The sequence below is a fragment of the Phasianus colchicus genome, chromosome 20, assembly GCF_987193195.1.
Source record: "Phasianus colchicus chromosome 20, bPhaCol1.hap1.1, whole genome shotgun sequence".
In the NCBI taxonomy this organism is placed as follows: domain Eukaryota; kingdom Metazoa; phylum Chordata; class Aves; order Galliformes; family Phasianidae; genus Phasianus; species Phasianus colchicus.
This window is the reverse complement of record NC_143455.1, coordinates 7,331,307-7,350,256: the sequence shown is the minus strand read 5'-3', so window position 1 is coordinate 7,350,256 and position 18,950 is coordinate 7,331,307. Positions and strand designations below refer to the sequence as shown.

The 18,950-nt window shown below is 48.0% G+C and overlaps 1 protein-coding gene across 2 annotated transcripts in view; it reads left to right on the top strand.

The window, feature by feature from the left end:
- The window catches only part of MAP2K6 (mitogen-activated protein kinase kinase 6), a 45,754-nt gene extending 27,056 nt beyond the window's left edge, over nucleotides 1-18,698 (top strand). For both annotated transcript variants that reach the window (XM_031598853.2, XM_031598852.2), the window contains exons 9-12: nucleotides 666-743; nucleotides 1,627-1,766; nucleotides 4,524-4,569; nucleotides 7,986-18,698. In XM_031598853.2, the coding sequence (XP_031454713.1) occupies nucleotides 666-743; nucleotides 1,627-1,766; nucleotides 4,524-4,569; nucleotides 7,986-8,063 (342 nt within the window). In that variant the 3' untranslated portion in view covers nucleotides 8,064-18,698. The remainder of the gene's footprint in view (nucleotides 1-665; nucleotides 744-1,626; nucleotides 1,767-4,523; nucleotides 4,570-7,985) is intronic.
- Nucleotides 18,699-18,950: the final 252 nt, after the last annotated feature.

The window sequence follows — 18,950 nt, the reverse complement described above, 5'->3', positions numbered from 1 at the left end:
GTTGAGATGCCGAAAAGCTGCATGTGCAAGCTGCTGTGGGACGGCCAGAGGAACATGAGCCTGGGTGTCAGGTCGTCCTAAAGGGGGAAGGATCAGCCACCAGCCTGTCCTGGGGCCTCGTTTTGGAAGACATATCCCTGAAACTGCTTGTAAAGGAGCAGAGATAGAGGTGGATCTCACAGGTCAAATCAGGTTTCCTGGGCACAGCTTCCTGCTGCCTTATTGCCTCCCCATGACCTTGGGAAGGCTCTGTAATTACTCCCAGTTGCACTTTTGCTGTTTGCCCTTTGGGGACAACAGTACTCTCCTGGGAGGAAAACACTCCTTTGGACTTGCTTTCTGTGGAATGCATGCACAGAGAGCACAGTCCTGAGGAACTGAGGCTCGTCACTCCTTTTTGTGCCAGATGTGCTGCGTCAGCTGCATCACCCCATTCCCTGATGCAGGTGCCATGTGTTTCTGGTGACCCATTTCACTGCTGCCCCTACCGACAAGGATGTAGGGCTGCATCTGGTGCCACCGTGGCCAAGGGAGCAGGCTGCAGCATGGGCTACGTGGCCCTGGCCTGACATCTCAGAAAGACCCCTCTGAAGTCAGAGAGCCCTGGGTGCAGGCATTGAACTGGGTCCATCCCTCTTTCTTAACTGCTTTACATCTCTTTGCAGCCTGAAAGAATTAACCCGGAGTTGAACCAGAAGGGGTACAGCGTCAAATCTGATATCTGGAGCCTGGGGATCACAATGGTAGGAGGATCACAATGGTAGGGCAGTCTGGGGGTTGCAACAGTGCTGGAGGCTTGGCTGTGCTTCATGTATTTGTTTTCCTCCCCATAGCTCCCTGACACTGATGGCAGTGATTCCCTGGGAATGTGATAGGGTGGGAAGGGGTACACAGCTCTACAAGATACCAGCAAGTACATGGTAGGGTGGAGGGTAAGGGGGATGGAGCTGTTTTGCAAAATCCTTGCTGCTTTGGATGCATTGGCATGGCAGGACTGGCCCCCAGGGTTGTCCAAACGTTGGCCAACCACTGGGTGTCCAACCTGTGGCTGTCCTTGCAGCATGCCACCCTGATGGGGACAGCTGTGCTGTGGTGGCTGCAGGCAGCCGGGAGATGGCAGCATGGGCTAAGGCAACGGTGTCCATCAGTGCAGCAGGTTGGATTCCAATCTGAAACAGCACTCCCAGCACTGAGTGCTTAGTAAAGTCTTCTTGGAGGAGGAGGCATTGGGTGTTGATAATACGCTTTGTACACCAGGAGAAGCAGTGTTTAGGGGGAGGCCATCAGCTTGCCTTTTTAAAGCACAGGTACCCTTTGCAGTATGGCTTTGTTCCTTTTTTTTAACTTGAAACCTCTCCTCAGTGACATGCAACAAGATGGCAGTGGGGAGGACTGTATATGGAGGCTGCTGGGTCTTCTCAGGACTTCCTTATATACTGGGGGATGTGAAATGCAAGATGTGATGCCTTGTAGCCTGGTGGGGTGATGAGATGCCACGTGTTTATGCGGAGCCAAAAAACCCACGGGTGGTGTGGGTGCATGGGTGGGAGTCACAGGCTGTTGAAATCCTATGGGGTGGCTGTGGGGTGTTCTCCAGGGCTGAGGTTGGGTGCTGTCTCCCCCCAGATCGAACTGGCCATCCTGCGCTTTCCCTATGACTCCTGGGGGACGCCCTTCCAGCAGCTGAAGCAGGTGGTGGAGGAGCCGTCGCCGCAGCTCCCAGCGGACAAGTTCTCAGCAGAATTCGTCGATTTTACCTCGCAATGGTAAACAAACCATCCTTCAACCCCCTCTCCTGGCCCTGCAGACCCCAGCCAGCTGAAGTTGAGGAAGGCAGGTGCTGTCCCCATCCCCACATCAGGGGGACAAGATGATGGTTGTGAATCATAACTGCTCAGGGTAAGGGCTGAGCCTTCACACCTGCAGGATGGGGGCTGAGCTGTGCTGAGCCTTGGCACTGGGCTGGGACTGCGCGTCCTTGGTGTGGTGATGGTGGCTGTGATGGCCTTCCCGGCTTAAGGACCAGGCTCAGCCTTTTAGAGGACACAGGAGGAAGGGATTAAGGAGGATTTCTCTGCTGGTTGTCTCTGTATGAACAGCACAGGGTTGGCAATGCAGAATAGAGAAGGTGAGCAGAGCCCAGGAATGGCCATGTCCTCCTGCCACCCTGCTCCAGAGGGAAGCAGCACTGAGGGCAGGCACAGCACAGAGCTTGCCCCACGATGGCCCCATCCACAGCCATTCCGCTACCCTCCAGCTGCTGCTCTGTTTTCCCCAGGACTCAGAGCTGGAATCAGCAGGAGAATTTGGCTGCGTCGTAGGAAAAGGGCTGGAGCAGATGAGCGCTGTCTGGAGGCCGGGAGCGCTGCGTGAAAGCTCAGGCTCTCCCAGCACCCGAGGAGACTCACAGCTGCCCTCGTCGTATGGTTCACAGAGAGCTGGCAGCGGCCCCACGGCTCCTGACTGCTTCTCCCTCCAGCTTCCCTGGAAACCGCTTGGGAGGCATTTGTATTTTCCAGGCGCTGCAGTGCCATCCGCTGCTTGCCAAGTTGGCAGGTGGATGGTGGTTTGCAGGGCAGCCAAGAAAGGACGGCAGATCGACAAATACAGAAATGTGAGCCTGTTCCTGAGCTGCCAGTGTCAGGGCCTGGAGCCCAGCAGGCTCTGCTGTGACCCAGGAAGGGGATTATCAGCCACTCCTGCCTGGGAACTTTAAGTACTGACACTCGGATGCTTTGGAGTCTTGTCCAAACATGTTTTCGAGGTCCCTGTATTTGTGTGCACCAACCCGCACTGGGGAATACCTGCACACACCCACGCTGCTCTCTGGAAGGTGGGACCTCTCTGTGTCTCTGGGAGGTGGGAGCTGGCTTGGAAAAACCCTCTTGCAGAATGCCCACCATTTTTGCAAGACCCACGCTGGGATTTTGGACCAGCCGCCTGTCTCCCATGCTGCTGGCTCACTGCTTGTTATTGCTAAGTTGCCTGTTTGTGCCAGGCAGGCTTTTCTTCCCCACTGAATGGAGGCATATTTTGCATTTGCAAGCATGGTTTCTTGCAGCTATTGCCTTAGGCTGATTTAGGAACAAGACGTCCTCTGCTGTTTATGGTGGTTGCATTGAGAGGAATGACCTCTCTGAGCAGCACTGACATCTTGAAAGCTCATGCTTTCTGGGCCATATGGCTTTTTCTCTCTTTGCAAATCTTACCATCTAGGATCACTGAAGCCCAGTAGAGTTGCATGGAATCAGGAGCGCACTTTGGTTGCGGACTGTAGTGGTTTTGTGCTGTCGGATTCAGAACTTCTGACAGCAGACCGTGTCACATCAAGTCAGTGTATCAGGACTGGTTTAAGGCTATCTGCAGTTCAACAGGTGGCAGGGTGAACTTCACCATCTGCTGGGTGGAGTGGTGCAGCTCTCATGACCTGTAGCTAAAGCAGGGAAGTTCCCGGGACGTCTGAGCTAGCATCAGATCCAAATACGGTCTTTGTTCCTGAAGATCTACATGGGTATCAGTAAAGTGTCAACAAATTTCCTGGTATTGGTAACCTGGGAATAAGGGTTTTGTTTGTAGAGGGTCTAAATTAAGAGGACTATACCCAAATCCTGCTTCTGAACACGGCCAACCTTGAAATTCACCTTAGCATCTCAGCTTGGGTTGCTTTTCAGCCCAGAGGATGTGACACATCCCGTACCTCCAGTTCGTCGATATTGGCACGTATCGTTACTAGGTTCCTCTGTTCATTCACAACATGACACTGAACACGAGCCCACTACACACAGCAAGCAGGAAATATCTATTCAGTGTGTGTACTCTGCTTCCTCTGGGCTCCGTCAAATCCCAGCAGAGGAGCAACTTATCATCACCGAGGTTCTCACTTTTGTTTTGCTCAGTGTGACACCTTTTCCCCGCCACCGACGTGTACGTGTGTGAAGATCTTTTCAAGTTGCTCCAAGTGTCTTTCCCCTAAATACACTGTCAGGAAGTGAGTAGCGATTACGTCCTGTCTTTTAAAAACTATTTTCTGCAGGAGGGAAACCAAAATAACTTCCAGCTACAACTCTCCAGAGCCATCTGTTGTAGGAGAGGAGAAAAAAGGATGTCCCATGTAACCGTCCCCATTGATAACAGCGGGCTGATAAACAAATAGTTGTACATGTGCTTTGGAGCCACTCGGTCACCACTCCCAATCAAAGGTTGCAGCCTTACCCGTAGTAGCTGACCTACTGGATATTACCCCAAAAAACCCAATTGTATCTGAACCCCAGCAACTGGCAGAGCATTAAGTGTTATACAGGGTGTCTGCAGACCTGGGACCTAGAGCACTGGTGTAGCCAGTGGCTGTATTTGTTGTAGGTGTCCTCAATGGCTAAGCTGTTTGCTTAGTATGGATAAGTGGCTGAACTTACTCGACAGGGACTTGAAGCCTTGTTTTTGTCACAGTATGATTTTACAGGCTTGCTTAACTTTCATGCAGAGTGTAACGTTGAACAATTTTCTTCTTTTTCTTTTCATTAAAGCTTGAAGAAAAATTCCAAAGAGCGGCCAACATACCCAGAGCTTATGGTGAGTGTGCCTGGATTAAACAGTGTATTGGTTCAGAGCTGAGGTGGGTTGTAATGAAATGCTGAACTCAGGGTGTCCAGAAGTGGCTTGTGATTTGGGATACTCAGCATCTCGATTTTCATAACAGAAATGAGGATGATGACACTTCAGTGGGAAGTGCTGCAATCCAGAGATGCTCTTGGAGGTGTCAATCAAGTGCTATTCCAGTCAGATCAGTGGAGAAAAAGTGTAAAACAGTGAACAGATTTGCTAAGGGATAAGAATGAGGCTGCAGCGAATCACTTTGCAAGGGTAAAGTCCTCCTCTTGGGTTTGTGTGATGGCTTCAAACACTGAAGCCAAGTGCTTGCAACATGAGGGCTGCAGGAATGGAGCAGTCTTGAGCTCTCCTGCCATGGTGTGTGGGGAGAGGAAACTTTGGACATAGACAAGTCTGTGACTAATAATTCCAGTTATTGAGTTCTGTCTGCTGCTTAGAGACTGTGAGCATGTCTAGGAAAGAGGAATAACTGAGGAAGAAGATGCTGGTAAAGGCTCACAACGAAGGAAATGCAGAGCAGTGCAGGGCTTCGAAGTCAGATGCACTTAACTGCTGAGGAACTTCCAGCAGTGCAGACATTGACGTAACTCGGTCAGCTCTGGGCTGGAGCTGGCACAGGATGGTCTGTGCTGAGGTTTTTCTGCCAGGGCTCCACAGCTTCATGGCCTCTCTCCTGATGTTGTGGTATTGATCCTGATGCTGCTAAAAGCTGACCAAAAGCAGGGGAGCTTGGAAAGCCAGTGTTTAACTCAAGCATCTCATCTCTTTGTCACCTTATTGACAGCTGAAGTCTGGGAAGTGCCTTTGTTCCCTGCGTATTGGTGTCTCCTGCCCTTAGGATGTGCATTGTGTCATCCAGGGGGTGACATCCTCAGCCTCACTGCTGCTCTGCTTGGAGTAGTTGGAGTTGTCCACAGTGCAAAGGTGCCAGGGTTGAAGGTGTTCTCTGGCTGCAAGACATGCCAGAAATCGCTGCACCTTTCAAAAGTGAAATATAAGCAATAAATAATTCCAGTGGCATTTTTGCTGGGCTCTGTAATGCAGTTTTTCTATGTATAAATCTGATTTACACACAGTTTGCCCAAATACTGGTTTCAGACAGAGGGAGGCTTGAGCTTTATGTTGTTTTCTTTTTTCTTTTTTTTTTTTTTAATTACTATTGAATAAACACATACATATTTTAAGTGTATTTCTGAACTTTGCCAAATGGCCTTTTATCAAAAGGTTCACCAGCGCAGCTCTGTCTGTTGCAGCATTAATACCCATTGGCAAGCGAGTGCATTTCTATTGAATTAGGTTCTTGGATCACCTCTCCAGAGTATCTCAATGCTGTGGTATTTTATGGCTGACATGAATGTTGTGAGGTCCTGTGGTTGAGGGTTGCTGTTCTGTTGTGTTTTTGTTTTTTTTTTTTTCTCCCTCCTCTCTCTGTTATGGCATTAAGTTGTGGTACTGGATTGGACTTGCCATTTAGACCAAGACTGCTCCCTTGCTTTCCTGTGGAATTGAGGTTTCTCATGGAAAATATGACTCTGTGCTATCTTGAGCATCAGGAAAACTGATATGGATGCTTAATCTCATTTAAAAAACCACTTCCCCAGGTGAAGTGGAGCATGAAACTACTGCAGGACTCCTCCCCGGTGGTCTGCACGTTGCAGGGAGCACTTCTCACCCACCACGGGGGGGGGTTGTGCTGTAACTGGACTCAGACATTGCAGAGGGGTTGGGTTCACAGACAGACAGGGCTGGAGGGCAGTGCTGCCATTCATGTCATGGGTGTGGGTGCATCTGGGCTGTGGCGGCCCTGCTTTGGGTGTGAGTTAGCTGGGGTGTGAAAGCAGTGGCATCTCGATAGGATAATAATACAGTAGACCATTTGGGTCATTTCTCTGAATAACTCTGAGAGTTATTCAGGACATTTAATTCCTGTGAGTGTCTGACCCAGGGAGACCTTAAATTATGTCTGAATCCTTACCACAACCCCTTTCAGTTCTATTCTCCACGGAACTGTGTTTCCTCTTCCTTGCTGCTGTGCCTTTGGTTGTTTTCTGGCTGCTCAGAGCTGCCTCTTTGGTCGCTGTATAACTTTCATCTCAAGTCCACCTCGGAAAGTCTCCTTTCTCTGCCCCTCTTCTCCCTCCACTTGTCCACTGCCATAGATGTTTGACATAGCCAGCTCTCAGGGATGGGGTGGTAACAGCTTTGGAAAACCCACAAACCCCAAAATATCTTTAAAAATCCGGCTTGAGTGGAGAGAGTCAGGAATCGAACCGAGCTCCCCCAGGCTGTGTATGGGAAGCACAGCTATGTTTTACACAGAGCCGAGGTTGCCTGCAAGCCCTGCAGGGCCCCAGCTGCCATTTGGTTCTCTTTAACACTCTCAATACAAATAAATACAATTAACTGCCAAGACAGTGGGTGTCGAAGAGTGTTTTGGTGATTTCAGGTGGAAGCTGGCTTCGACTGATGCATTACAGGCCCTGGTACAAACGGAGTTGCTGGTGCTAGCAGAAAGGAGCTTCTGGGGGTATTCAGTTGTGTATTTTAATCCTTCCACATATTTTTCCATTTGCACCGAAATGCAGGCAGGATTTTCTGGCAGGATGTCTTCCCATGTTGGTCACGATTAAGTAGTTAAACATACAGCTGGGGATGGCTTTCCAGCCAGGATGGCTTTCCTCTCTGCGGCATTTAGGGGTAAGGTAGCCATCTCCTGCTGTGAGAATGAGCAATTGCAGGGAAGAAATGAGACTCAAAAGTCACCGGAGGGTAAATACACAGATAAAGCAGGAAGCTGAGGGAAAACCCACTGCAGTCAGCCTTCCTGCGAGGTTTTCCCTTGCTCCCAGGCTGCTGGGCACGACGTGCTAGAGACGTTGTTCTGTACTCTCTGTTGCTTCAAGAGCAGCCCAGGTCAGCCCTCCCAGGCAGGGCAAGGTGGAAAGAGAGAATGCCAGAGCGTGGCACAAATCCACAGCCTTTGTGAAGTGGCCCCGTGGGCCTCCTAGAAGTGTCTCAGCTGCAAAACATGGAAAGCCCAATATTATTGTAGAGTCATAGAAGCATTAAGGTTGGGAAAAACCTCCAAGATCAAGTCCAACCCCAGCCCACCCCCACTGTGTCCACTGCCCACATCCCTCAGTGCCACGGTTCTGGAACTCCTGTAGGGACAGTGACCCCACCACTCCCTGGGCAGCTGTGCCAGTGCATTCCCACTTTTTTGGAGAAAGGTTTCCTAATATCCATCCTGAAAATGATGCTAGCAACAGAGTGTTTGCCACCATCTAGAAGACTGCCTGAAAAGACGTTAGATTCAATCCTCAGCATTGTGAATAATAAACTTTTCTGTTCTTTTTTCACTCTTCTTCTCTTCCCAGCAACATCCTTTCTTCACCCTGCACGAATCCAAAGAGACAGACGTCGCCTCTTTTGTCAAACTCATCCTGGGAGACTGAGAACTGGACTTTGTATGAATTGCCCTTCTGTGGACTGGTGGGTGCAGGGGAGGGGCGCGTGGCAGGACTTGTCATGGAAGCACCAACAGAAAGTCGCCGTGTTTTGTTTTGTTTTGTTTTTATTCTGAGAAACCCCCACCTCGCCGAAGTTTTTAAAAGGGTTCTTTGGTATCCATAGTGACATAGAACGAGCTGGTTAGTGAAATGAATTTTAATAAGGTTGGTAACCTTGAAACGAAAGCAAAACAACAACAACAACAAAAATTAAGAGTGATTTACATATTTAATGACAGTCAAAATCCCTCTTCCTAACTTTTTCCTCCTTCCCTTTTCCTTCCTCCTGAACCGGAATTTGCTTTGTCATGGTAATAGGTGCTATGGTAGTCATGAAGTTGTATGTAGATTTATATTTTGTCCCTTCCATTATTTTAATATTTATGTTAAGTGCTTGATGGAATAGATTTCTGTTTTATATGAGGATGAATGTGTGGTGATGATGATGATGCTAAATGAGGCCACAGCAAGCAATAGTCCTAGGGCTTTGCTGGGGAAAAAGGTGCCAGAGGAAAAGAGAAAGAAGAGAAGTGTCTGTGTTGTGGATAATATTTAATGTGCATCCTAAAAAGAATTTATAGACAAGGATCTCAGTTCAGCTCTTTGAGCTGCCTTCATAGGGTGTGAGGCAGCGTTGCTGTGCTGGAGGGAACCCCGGCATTCCGTGAGGTCACCTCACCTCCAGAGACCACGCTCTGAGCCCAGGCAGCCTGATGCCCACGGTGCTCTGCCAGCCTCTGCACAGGGAAAGCCCATGCCCGATGTCCTGCCCCTTACCCTGCAGGACTGGGCAGGTGATGAGGTCCGGGGTGGGAAGATATTGTTGGGTGAGTTTCTGGGATAGGAGTCCCAGAGGGAAACGACTTGTCCGGAACGTTGCACAAAGACCAGGAGGAGCCTGGTCCCCACCTGCCCTCAAGCCCAGCAGCGTTGCAGTGTCTGGGGCTCACCTGGGCTGGGGATGTGCTGCTTTGGGCATAAAAGGGCACTCCTCTCACCTCCTCCAGATAAGAAAGGCAAACTACACAGCGGGATGTCTGAAAAAGCAGGGATAACTCAGCACAGGTTTCCAGGGTTTTCAGCACTGCCTAAGCAGCAATCTCCCTGTGTTTGCCTACAGACTTCAGGAGTGCTCCCCTGGAGCCTGTGCTGGCACGTGATTTGGGCCATGTCCACCTCTGGTTGTGATACTGGAGGCAGCCAGGAGTGCCGGGCTCCAACATGGGCTGCAGGTGTCCCCCCACCAGGGCAGCAGCTGGGAAAACCATGCAGGGAAGCTACAGCCCACCTGTCCCAGGAGCTTGTTGCTGTTGGCCAAGTCTGCAGAGAAAAGCTGCTAGCCAAGGGCTGTCCGGGTGGGAGGGGGAATATGGTGACCCACTCTGCTTTTAGGTAACATGGTTTCTTTCCAGAGAAGGGGGGCCAAGCACTGCGAGGCATTGCTGCGTCTGGAGCAAGGCCACTGGCAGGCACCAGCTTGGTGCTGGTTTGACCGAGCCAGACCTGCACAGCTGCATTACCAGGCTATGAATCCTTTGCCTTTGCCCGTGGCTCCTTCCCCTAGTCCTATAGGGTGCCTGTGTGTATGGCTGCACTGCAGCCTGTGTGTGTGCCTCGTGCCCCTCTGCATGCTTCCCCTCCCCACCCATCACTTCTGTACAAGTTCTCAGAGCCAAATCCCAACTGGAAGCATGCCATGCCCTGCAGGATGGTTATGCAGGATGTTATTCAGCCTGGAATACAGCCCTTTCTCTCCTAGTTTCGTGGCATCAGTCTCCATTGATGTAGGTTGGACTTCAGGATTATCCTGAGCAGCCATCTGGGAAGTGATCTCTTGAGAAGGGCAGTATTTAGAGCAGGGACCCCTGAGTGGCAGGGTAGTACCACTGGTGCTGGGGACACGCAACTGCTTTGGAAAGGTGCACGTAGACACCAGTGCCTGGGCTGCCGCTGCCAACATCATAACTGTGGCTGGCTGTAGGTTGCAAACCCTACAACAGTGCTGCTCTGCCCTGGGGCCATATCATAGAATATCCTGATTTGGAAGGGACCCATAAGGATCGTCAGGTCCAGCTCCATATCGAAGGAGATTCATCGATCCTTGTGCTCCTCCACTGCAGGCAGGGTGCAGGTGACTTCTTAGTGCAAAGGGCTCACGGGTCATGCAGGCTTTGGGGAGGAGGTTCCCCTTCCTCAGGCCCTGCTTCACGAGCCTGCTGGCCCCCAGTAACAATAAGCTCCATATTCCACTTTGCGTCGAGGAGAACCTTTCAGGTCACATTGTGTTGTGGGTGAAACACAAGGATGTTTTACTTCACTCTGTAATTTTAAAAGGCCTCGCATGGCTCGTAATCTGCCCTCTCATATTCCGTGGTGCGTGTGTGTTTTCTCTCTCTCACTTTCTCAGAGTCACAGAGCTGTTTTGATTGATTGTCCTCAGCTGCAGCTGAAAGTCCGGCCAGCCAGTTTATGGAGTTGGTTCCAGCATCAATTCTCGCTTTGAAAAACATGACATTTAAAACCACCCTTTGGTTTTCCTACATATGGATCTGATGCTTTTGTTCAAGATTGTTTTTGCTACTTTTCTCCTGGAATATAAGTCTCATTTGGACACCGCATCCTCTTGACCTCACAGCACCTTTATTTCAGTGCCATTGTAATTGACAGGTTGAATTTATGAGATACTGTCAAAGTTCAGTATTAATAGCAGATATTAATGTCACCATCGTTTTCCAATAGAAAATTAATGTCAGTGTTGTCTGCAGCTAGTAACCCTCTAAAATGATTCCTGCATGCCTCAACACTACATGCTGAGTACTTTCTTTTATGCCTTTTGCTCTTGCAGTGCTTGGGCTGTCTAATCCCTTTGTTTTAATGACATTACAATAGAGCATGCAACAAATCACTTCACTTCCTCCTGATTCTCCATGACTTTGTTCCTTTAAAAGTCATTTACGTCAGCCCAAAGTGTGAATCTGTATGGCCAGTTTGGGTAAAACCAGTGATCTGCATTGATTGCCACTGTGGAAGGTACTTGGAGGAGGAGAGGAATGCAGATGCTGTCTCTGCATCCCTCTTTGTGGACACAAGGCTTGGCCTGATCAAGGGTATTCTTAGAGAGAAGCCTGAGCTGGTGGCCTCGGAGCAAGGAGGAGAGCCAGGGATTCCTGCCTGCAAGGTTGCAAAACAACAATCAGACTCTTCTTCTATTTGATTGTAAACTCAGTAAAGATGAAAGGGTTTTGTTCAGTACTCAGAATCTTTTTCGGATGTAACCTGAGCACAGGTTTGGCTGGGAGAGGCACAATTTGTGGGATGTTTAGCCTTTTCCAGCAACCATGCCCCATGCCCTGGTGTTGAGGCTTGAAGCTGTTCTTCCAAAGGCTCCTTTGTCTTCAGACAGTGCAGAACTGTGGGCAGCACACAGGGTGTTAGATTGTCCCGAGTCAGGATATTTAAATTGCAGAAGCAGCAGGTCTCATGCCACAAACCTGAAACAAACCAAAACACCCCAGGGAGTAAAAAGGAGTGAAAAGCTGCCCAGAGCTGAGCACTGAGCCATGGCTTGGACCAGCAGTGTGAATTAATTCCAGCACAGTGAGACATTTGCAAGGCAGGGCCTCTCTGCTGCTCTCTTCTCAGCCAAAGCAGTGTTGATCTGGCTGTGTGAGACATAGCCCATCCTCATGGCAGGAAGAGGGAGACCACAGGGGCATGATGTTCATCATCTATTTTCTCCAACGTGCCAAATTCCTTACAACTCCTGATGTTCTTGCGACCTCCTCCATGCTTGAGGCTTTGCCATTTCTAGGGGTCCTGAACTGTGGCTGGCAGGAAGGCTTCTTTCTGGGACTCCAGAAGCCCACTGTCCATTAAACTTGATGGGGAACTTGGAGAGCATTTGATGGTTACTGTTTTTAAGGGCCACCCTGCTGCGGTGGGTGGAACGTCCATCTTCTCTGGAGATTTTCCAGACGTTCACACAGGTAGCTTCATATTGTATGTCTGCATTTTTCCCCGACTTCTGTTGCTTTTAGTGGCAAGGAACGAGGTACTTGTTGAAGAGGCAGGACTGCCGTCTCTGGAGGCACTTGGTGGGTAACTACGTAGAGATAGCACTTAAAATAACTGAGTGCAGTTGAGCTCGCTGTTCTTTGACTGGTGGGGAGGGAGGTGGTTGTGTGGCTGTTGGGCCAGTGTTAGGTGCATTTTGACTTGGTGGGAAGGGACTCTGGGGTCCTAACCTGTGTGACGTTGCAGTGCCTAGTTCCAAAGGACAGAGATACCCACACACACAGCATTAGCCAGGATTTCTCCATGTTTGCAGAAGCAAAGTATGTACCTGAACATTTCCCTTCTTTCCTAGACGTTTTGGAAGAGGAAATCCCACTCGGCTAATGCAGCATTGCTTTAGTGGCTGGTCTGGTGTAGTTCAGACAAGGTTCCCACCAGCTCCCTTGTTTAATAGGCCTCTTTTTTATTAAAAACAAAACCCAAACTCCTCTCTCAGAAAAGCCAGCCAAGATGCTCTTTTTTTTTTTTTCCTTCTCTTCCATCTTGTTCCTCTTAGAGGAACTCTGGGAGCCAGTCTTGGTGCTTTCACTCTTTCACATGCCAAAGATTGCTACATCCCTCTTAGTTATGCTCCTGCCAAACCAGATCTTATAGTCTTGCCTCAAGAATCATCCACTTCCCTGCTCCTTGGGGTTCCTTTTGTTGCTGTTGCTTTTTCATTGAATTTCCTCATGTTTATTGACATGTCTATTGTTGAGCTTCCTGGACACATGCAGCTCTCTTTTTCAGATACAGAGAAAGACTAATAGTTGCCTTCGCTGGTCAGCCCCTGCTGTTGGGGAAATACTGCTAGTGATACAATTCTTGCAGGTGGGGATGGCTCTCATTTAAAGCCAGGGTCACAGAGGGTGTAAACTGGCATTGCTCCATTGGCTTTGCTGGAATAAGGCCAGTTTTGTCCAGCTGAGAATCTGTCCTTAATGTCTAAACAGTTACTACATACTAATAAAGATTAATGATTGTAAATCCCCATGGATTATACATAAAATGGCAAGTTTCACTCATTAATCTTTATTGCCATATTATAGCTGTTTATGTTAGAGGAGTTATCTCTCTCTGTTCTGAGCATGCACTTAGGAGAAAGGGGCTGAGTGTGGGGGAGATGGTGGGTGGACATAACAGACCAGATGTCCATGTGTTTTATAGTCTGTGTCCTCTCCCCCAAGTTACTTATTTCCTTGAAAGCCTTTAACCAGCAGCAAAGGATGTATCACAGAGCTTTGTCTGCTTCTCTGGCCTCTGGCTGAGCTATAAAATCCAGATTGTTTCTGGTGAGAAGGGATCAGATCTCCTAATTAATATTTCAGCTCAGCCTTTACTGGAGCAGATGGATAATATGAAATTTGACGAGTGCTCTGGCAGGCCTGAGCTCTGCAGTGCACTGAGATTCACTCTCCTGGACTGTGGCTGGAAGAGATACTTTCAGCGCAGTATGAAGCAATGTTTCAGGCTGAAAGGATGCAGCTCCTTCACGGAACCCTGCACTATAAAAGCAGTTGATTTTGTTATTAAGGAGGGCTAGAAAAAGCTCACTTGAATCTCATCTTTTGTGTTTGGAGATGAGCACAGATTCAGCTTGGAGGTGGTGGTGCCAGTGGTCTGCACTTAGGACTGCAAAAACCTGCAAGGGTGGTTTTAATGGCATAGGAACAAACTAAGTGCTTTGTTGAGCAGCTGTTGTTTGTCCTCTCTGCCAAGGAAGAATTGAAGTTGATCGAGGAGAGCTCAACAGACAGAGAGTAATGGATTTAGGTGATGCATTTTGTCATGTGTCCTAGATATCACTGTGTCCCCAGTGCCTGTAAATGAAACAAAATTTAAAACCCAAAAGAAAACCAGGGAAGAACTGCAAGTGAGCTGGTAGTGGTGCCTGCTGTGTGGCCTTGTGCATTGCTGCTTCCCCCATTGAGCTTGTCAGTGAGTTTCATTGGGCATGAATGATGGGAAAGGCTTGGGAACTGCCTCTGTAGCTGAGAAAGAAGAGAGTAAATATTTTAAGGAGTAAATTCCCATCTTTTGGTTGGTTATGTTTATAACTGCCACGGGAACAAAGGAATCCTGCAGGGACCTGTACTGTGGGCAGTGTTGTTCTGCTAGGAATGATTGTGGCTGTGCGACACGTGTTGCACGGCGTGCTTTAGCACACTGCTGGATGGCTGGCCAGCTCTTAGCCTCCACTGACCTCTTCCCTACAGTCACAGTCACATTTTGCATTTTACCATCTGGGATTTTACTAGCAGCTTTTTTTTCAGGTGGTCGGGCAGAGGGAAGGCAAAAGAAAAAGGTCTTTGGGAGAAGAAGGCAATGCCTGTATGCTATCCAGCACTTGCCCACAGGTATCCAGCCAAGGTGAGAGCTTCCCCGAGCCGTTGGAATACTCCCTGACGTGTGTTCTTACTTCTCCTCCATCTCAGGAAAAATCCCTGCTGGAAGCAGAGCAGCCCCATGGCTCGCCCTTGCCGGCAGCCAGCCTGCGGGCCGGGCTGCGTTTCCTTCCTCGAAAGGCTCTTGGGTTTCTCTAAACGATGGGGCACCACTCCAGCGGCTGCGAGGTACCGCGGGGATAAGCTGGGAAATGCTTGGAAGTGTCTTAAAACGCGCTGGAAATAGAGATGGAAATCTCGAAAGATCAGACGGCTTTCGGCAATTTCCAAAGCTGTGTGGTTTTAGCCAGACCTGAAAACCCTTCCTAGAAGTTTATTTCGGGGTATTTTGGTATGTTACTTTCACTTTTGGGTCCAGCTAAATCCAGGAAGCTCAGAATAGTGTAATTTTAAAATAGAGAATAAACACACCCACCCCGAGTATTGCTGAACAGATCAGGAAAATTCGTGTTTGGTTTCTCACTAAGAAAGAATTCAGGCCAGTTCAGGGTTTATCCTAATTCAGTCTGGTTTTGCCCGAAATTATTACTCTTTTTGAGAAAATAAGAGATCACTCTGCGGTCTTTCCATAATGCCATGATCCAGCATGCAAGGGTCCGAATCAGATGATGCCAGCAGGAGGCTAGAGACAAGTGCAATGGGGAGAGGCAGCCAGCACTGAGCAGAAAGGAGCAGGATGGTCACAAGTACATGCCTGGCCTCTAAAAACACAGGTAGAGGCAGATCCTCCATGGTTATGTGTGATGGAGGAATTGGGGTCTGCCATGTTGCCTTTTTTTCCTTGTCTGTTCCTCTTAGAAAGACCTTGCAGCCATCTCAGAGTGTCCAGAAACAATATCTGAGTCTGTAGTATCTCCCAGCTCAACTGTGTGCTTCTTTTCAGGAAGGGTAGTGGGAAGAGTGGGAAGGGACATGATGTCTTCCAGTTAGACAGCCAGAGTGAAGAGATGTATATTAAGTGCCTTGCAAGAGCCAAAAAGGTTTGTTTAAAGAAGAATTACAGCCTTTGGTGTAGGCTGTCGAGATTGAATTTATCGTATACAGGTGCAGCTGCAGAATTCTCCATCCACATTTTGCCTGCATTTAGTTGTGAGCCTTCCGTAAGTACAGAATGAATCATAGAATGGCTTAGGTTGGAAAGGACTTTAAAGATCATCTAGTTCCAACCTCCTGCTGTGGACAGGGTTGCCACCCACCACTTCAGGCTGCCCAGGATCCCATACAATGGCCTTGGGCACCTCCCAGGAAAATATCTAATAACAGCCCATGCTTGGTGGGCTTAAGTCAAGGTGGGGCTCTACAAACAGAAAAAAAGCCATAGCATCACCAGACCCAGAGTCTGGCTCCAAACATTTCCATATAATGGGTGTGTTGTGAATTTCTAAAGTCTACCCCCATTTTGCTTCCTCTGCAGCCATGAGTTGAGCAGCTTGTGTTTGGTGGTGGCTGTCACTGTGCCATTGGGGCTGCTGGAAATGATCACCACATCCACAACTGTTGGAATTTGGCATTTATTTGTTAATAGCAATACATTGGGGGGAAGCTGCTAAATGTAGCGTCTCTCAAACTGAGGATATGTTGGAGTAAAACCTGTCATTTCTCTGTCTAAAAGTGCCCAAAGTCTTCAATTTATTGAACGACGGTTTTAATGGCAAAGATCCATGTTTGGCATCAAAATTTATGAAATTTGTAGAGTTTCTGTCTCAACTTGTGAAATCTACTGTCTTGAGATGGTGGGGAATTTGTAATGAAGATATTTCTATGTATTTTAAGCTAAAAAGTTTAAGGAGAACTGAGCTGAGTGGAAAAGTAACCCCTTCCCAGTGGTTGTGCTGGTGTTCAAGAGGACACAGGCAAAGTGGCAAGTTGGAAGTCTTCTCTTTTTTAATGTGTTCAATGTTTATAGCAGTTCAGATTTTCTTTCAGTGACTTGGTTTGCTCTGGAATTAGAGATGAAGTAATCTTTTTTTTTTTAAAAAAAAAACATTTTTTTCCACTTCTTTAAGCATCTTGGAGTCTTCTGAATAAATCTGCTCACCTTTGTTTGGTTTTAATAGGAGAAGCACCAGTTGGGTTGTAATGGTTCCTTCCAGAGGGGATTGAGTAGCACCAGAGATCGTCTTAGCTGCTAAATGCTTGGTGCTCCAAGCATGAGTGCACTGCATTTCTGATAAGATTCGCCACCTGAAAAGTACAATCTGGTTTGAGATGAGCTGGGTTAGTCCAGGCCTTCCTGCCAGGTTCTTCTGTATCAGGAGCCTGGAGTTCTCCATCAGCCCTCAGGTCAGGGATGCTCAGGGCTGCCAGGAACGCACTGGAAGTGCTGAATGGTGGAGCACTGATAGCAGCATAGGGGTGCAGTCCCAAACATGAGACCTGTGGGAGACTGGCAGGGGTCTCCCAGACATGCTCTTCTTGTTCTTTTCATTCCCTTCCTCCTCTTTGCAAATGTATCTTGCTGCTCTGTTGCTTCCAAAGCTGCCCAGGCCGTGCTGATAAAGAACTCTGTGATGCATCTGTTTTCTAACAGCTTGCGTTGGTTTTCTGGTTTGTTTTTTCTTCCCCCTATGCATAAGAAGTGTTGGGTAGCAGAATGTGGATTTCATTAGAAGTTCATAAAGCAGGGACTTCAGAAGGATGTGGGTATAAATGCTTTTCAGGCATCTGAGGTGAACTTTAAATGGAGCTTTGGCCCTCATTTGCTTTCTGCTTTTCAAATACCATTTATGAGAAAGCGGAGCTGTCAAAGCCATGCATGAACTTTGCCTTCTTGTGAATAACTTGTCTCCAATTGTCAGAATGCAAAAGAAACTTGTCTCAAAGTAAATTCGGTAGCTCCACAAAGCTATGAGTGTGTCTGCATTTACGTGCAGCTTGGTGGGTGCAGGGAGCCATTCTGCCATTTCAGAGAGTTAAAAAACACAATGCAAGTGTTTTTAAAAAGAGCAATTAAAACATTTGATTTGTTGGCAAAAGTACATCAAACCACATCTCCCATCGTTCTTTTAATTGCTTCGTGTTTGTTTGTGTTGCCTTCGTCTTTGCTTGCCTTTTTCCTCTGCAGCACAGCCCTGAGCCTCACACAGCCCCTCTGGCAGTAAAGGAATGGGGAGGAATGGGAAATGAGGTGTTAGGGGAAGGGCAGGGCGGTGCAATGGGAGCCATTGTCACTTTTTAGCTTGTTGAGGTAGCTCTGTCCTCATCAGAATCAAAACTTCCCATATCCTAACTTAAGACCCCAAATCTTTGTGCAAGGAAATGGAGATTGGAAGCCCTGCCCTTCTCGCCCTGGCTTGGGCAGTCCTTCCAAACACTGCTGGTGGTTTATTAACAGCAGCATCATGGCTGGGATCAGGCAAACACTGCAGAGTGTTTTGGTGGTCACCCACTGCCAGCCCCTGAGACCTCGTGTCAGCACGATCTGAAACACTTCTCTTAACCTGTGTTGTCTTCATTCATCTCAAAGCCGCTCCTCGTCCTATGGAGGTGATAAATAGTAGGAAACTGACAGTAGGACCATGTGCGTAATGCTAGATAGGCTTTTATTTAATGTTGTTGTTTTAACGAGATGCTTTTAGGACCCACGTTGTATTGGATTAAGGATATTGGTGGAACAGTTGAACTGGTATTCCTTAACCTTTCCCTCTGCCCTCTTCATTCGAAAGACAAAATAGATTGGGAGAATATATTTATCTTGAAAAAGAACCCACAACCCTGTCGGTAGAATACATTGATCTTTACTACGCTTCAGTTTTATTTCTCAGGATATCCAAAGGTTTATCACTGCTGCTGAGAGAAGGGGACAGTACACCTTTTTGAAACTTCAACCACTGTAACCCATTTTCCAGATGTGTGTGTGCGTGTGTGTGTGTTCAACTCAGCACTGTGTGTGCGTGTGTTCTGCTGATTATTGTGTGCATCTACGAAATGCTTCAAACAACTGCCTGGAAGTCAAAACCAACCACCTCTTTCCAGTCATGTTTGCCGTGACTTTTCATAACCACACTTGAACTAGTGGTCTTGGATTAAATATTCAAAGAGCAGGGCATCTTTATAGCGATGGTATGTCAGTCAAATTAAGAAAAATGTACACAAAAATAAATAAATTAAATTTAAAAATGACGCGTTGTCAGCCTACCTGTATTTACCTGCTGGAAGTGCTACAGTAGACTGTGGAATGTTTGCCGGGAGCACATTTTGTACTGCTTTTGCTATTCATATGGAAGGTTTTTAAGGATCAACTTACTTGTAACAGCTTATCATCGGGAATGCTCAAGCTGCTCTACAGAAATAATCACATTTCGGCAGACGCATCCACATCCCGTCCAGCCCACATCAAAGCATGAGCCCTGGCCCTGCTGTGGCTCTGGCAGAT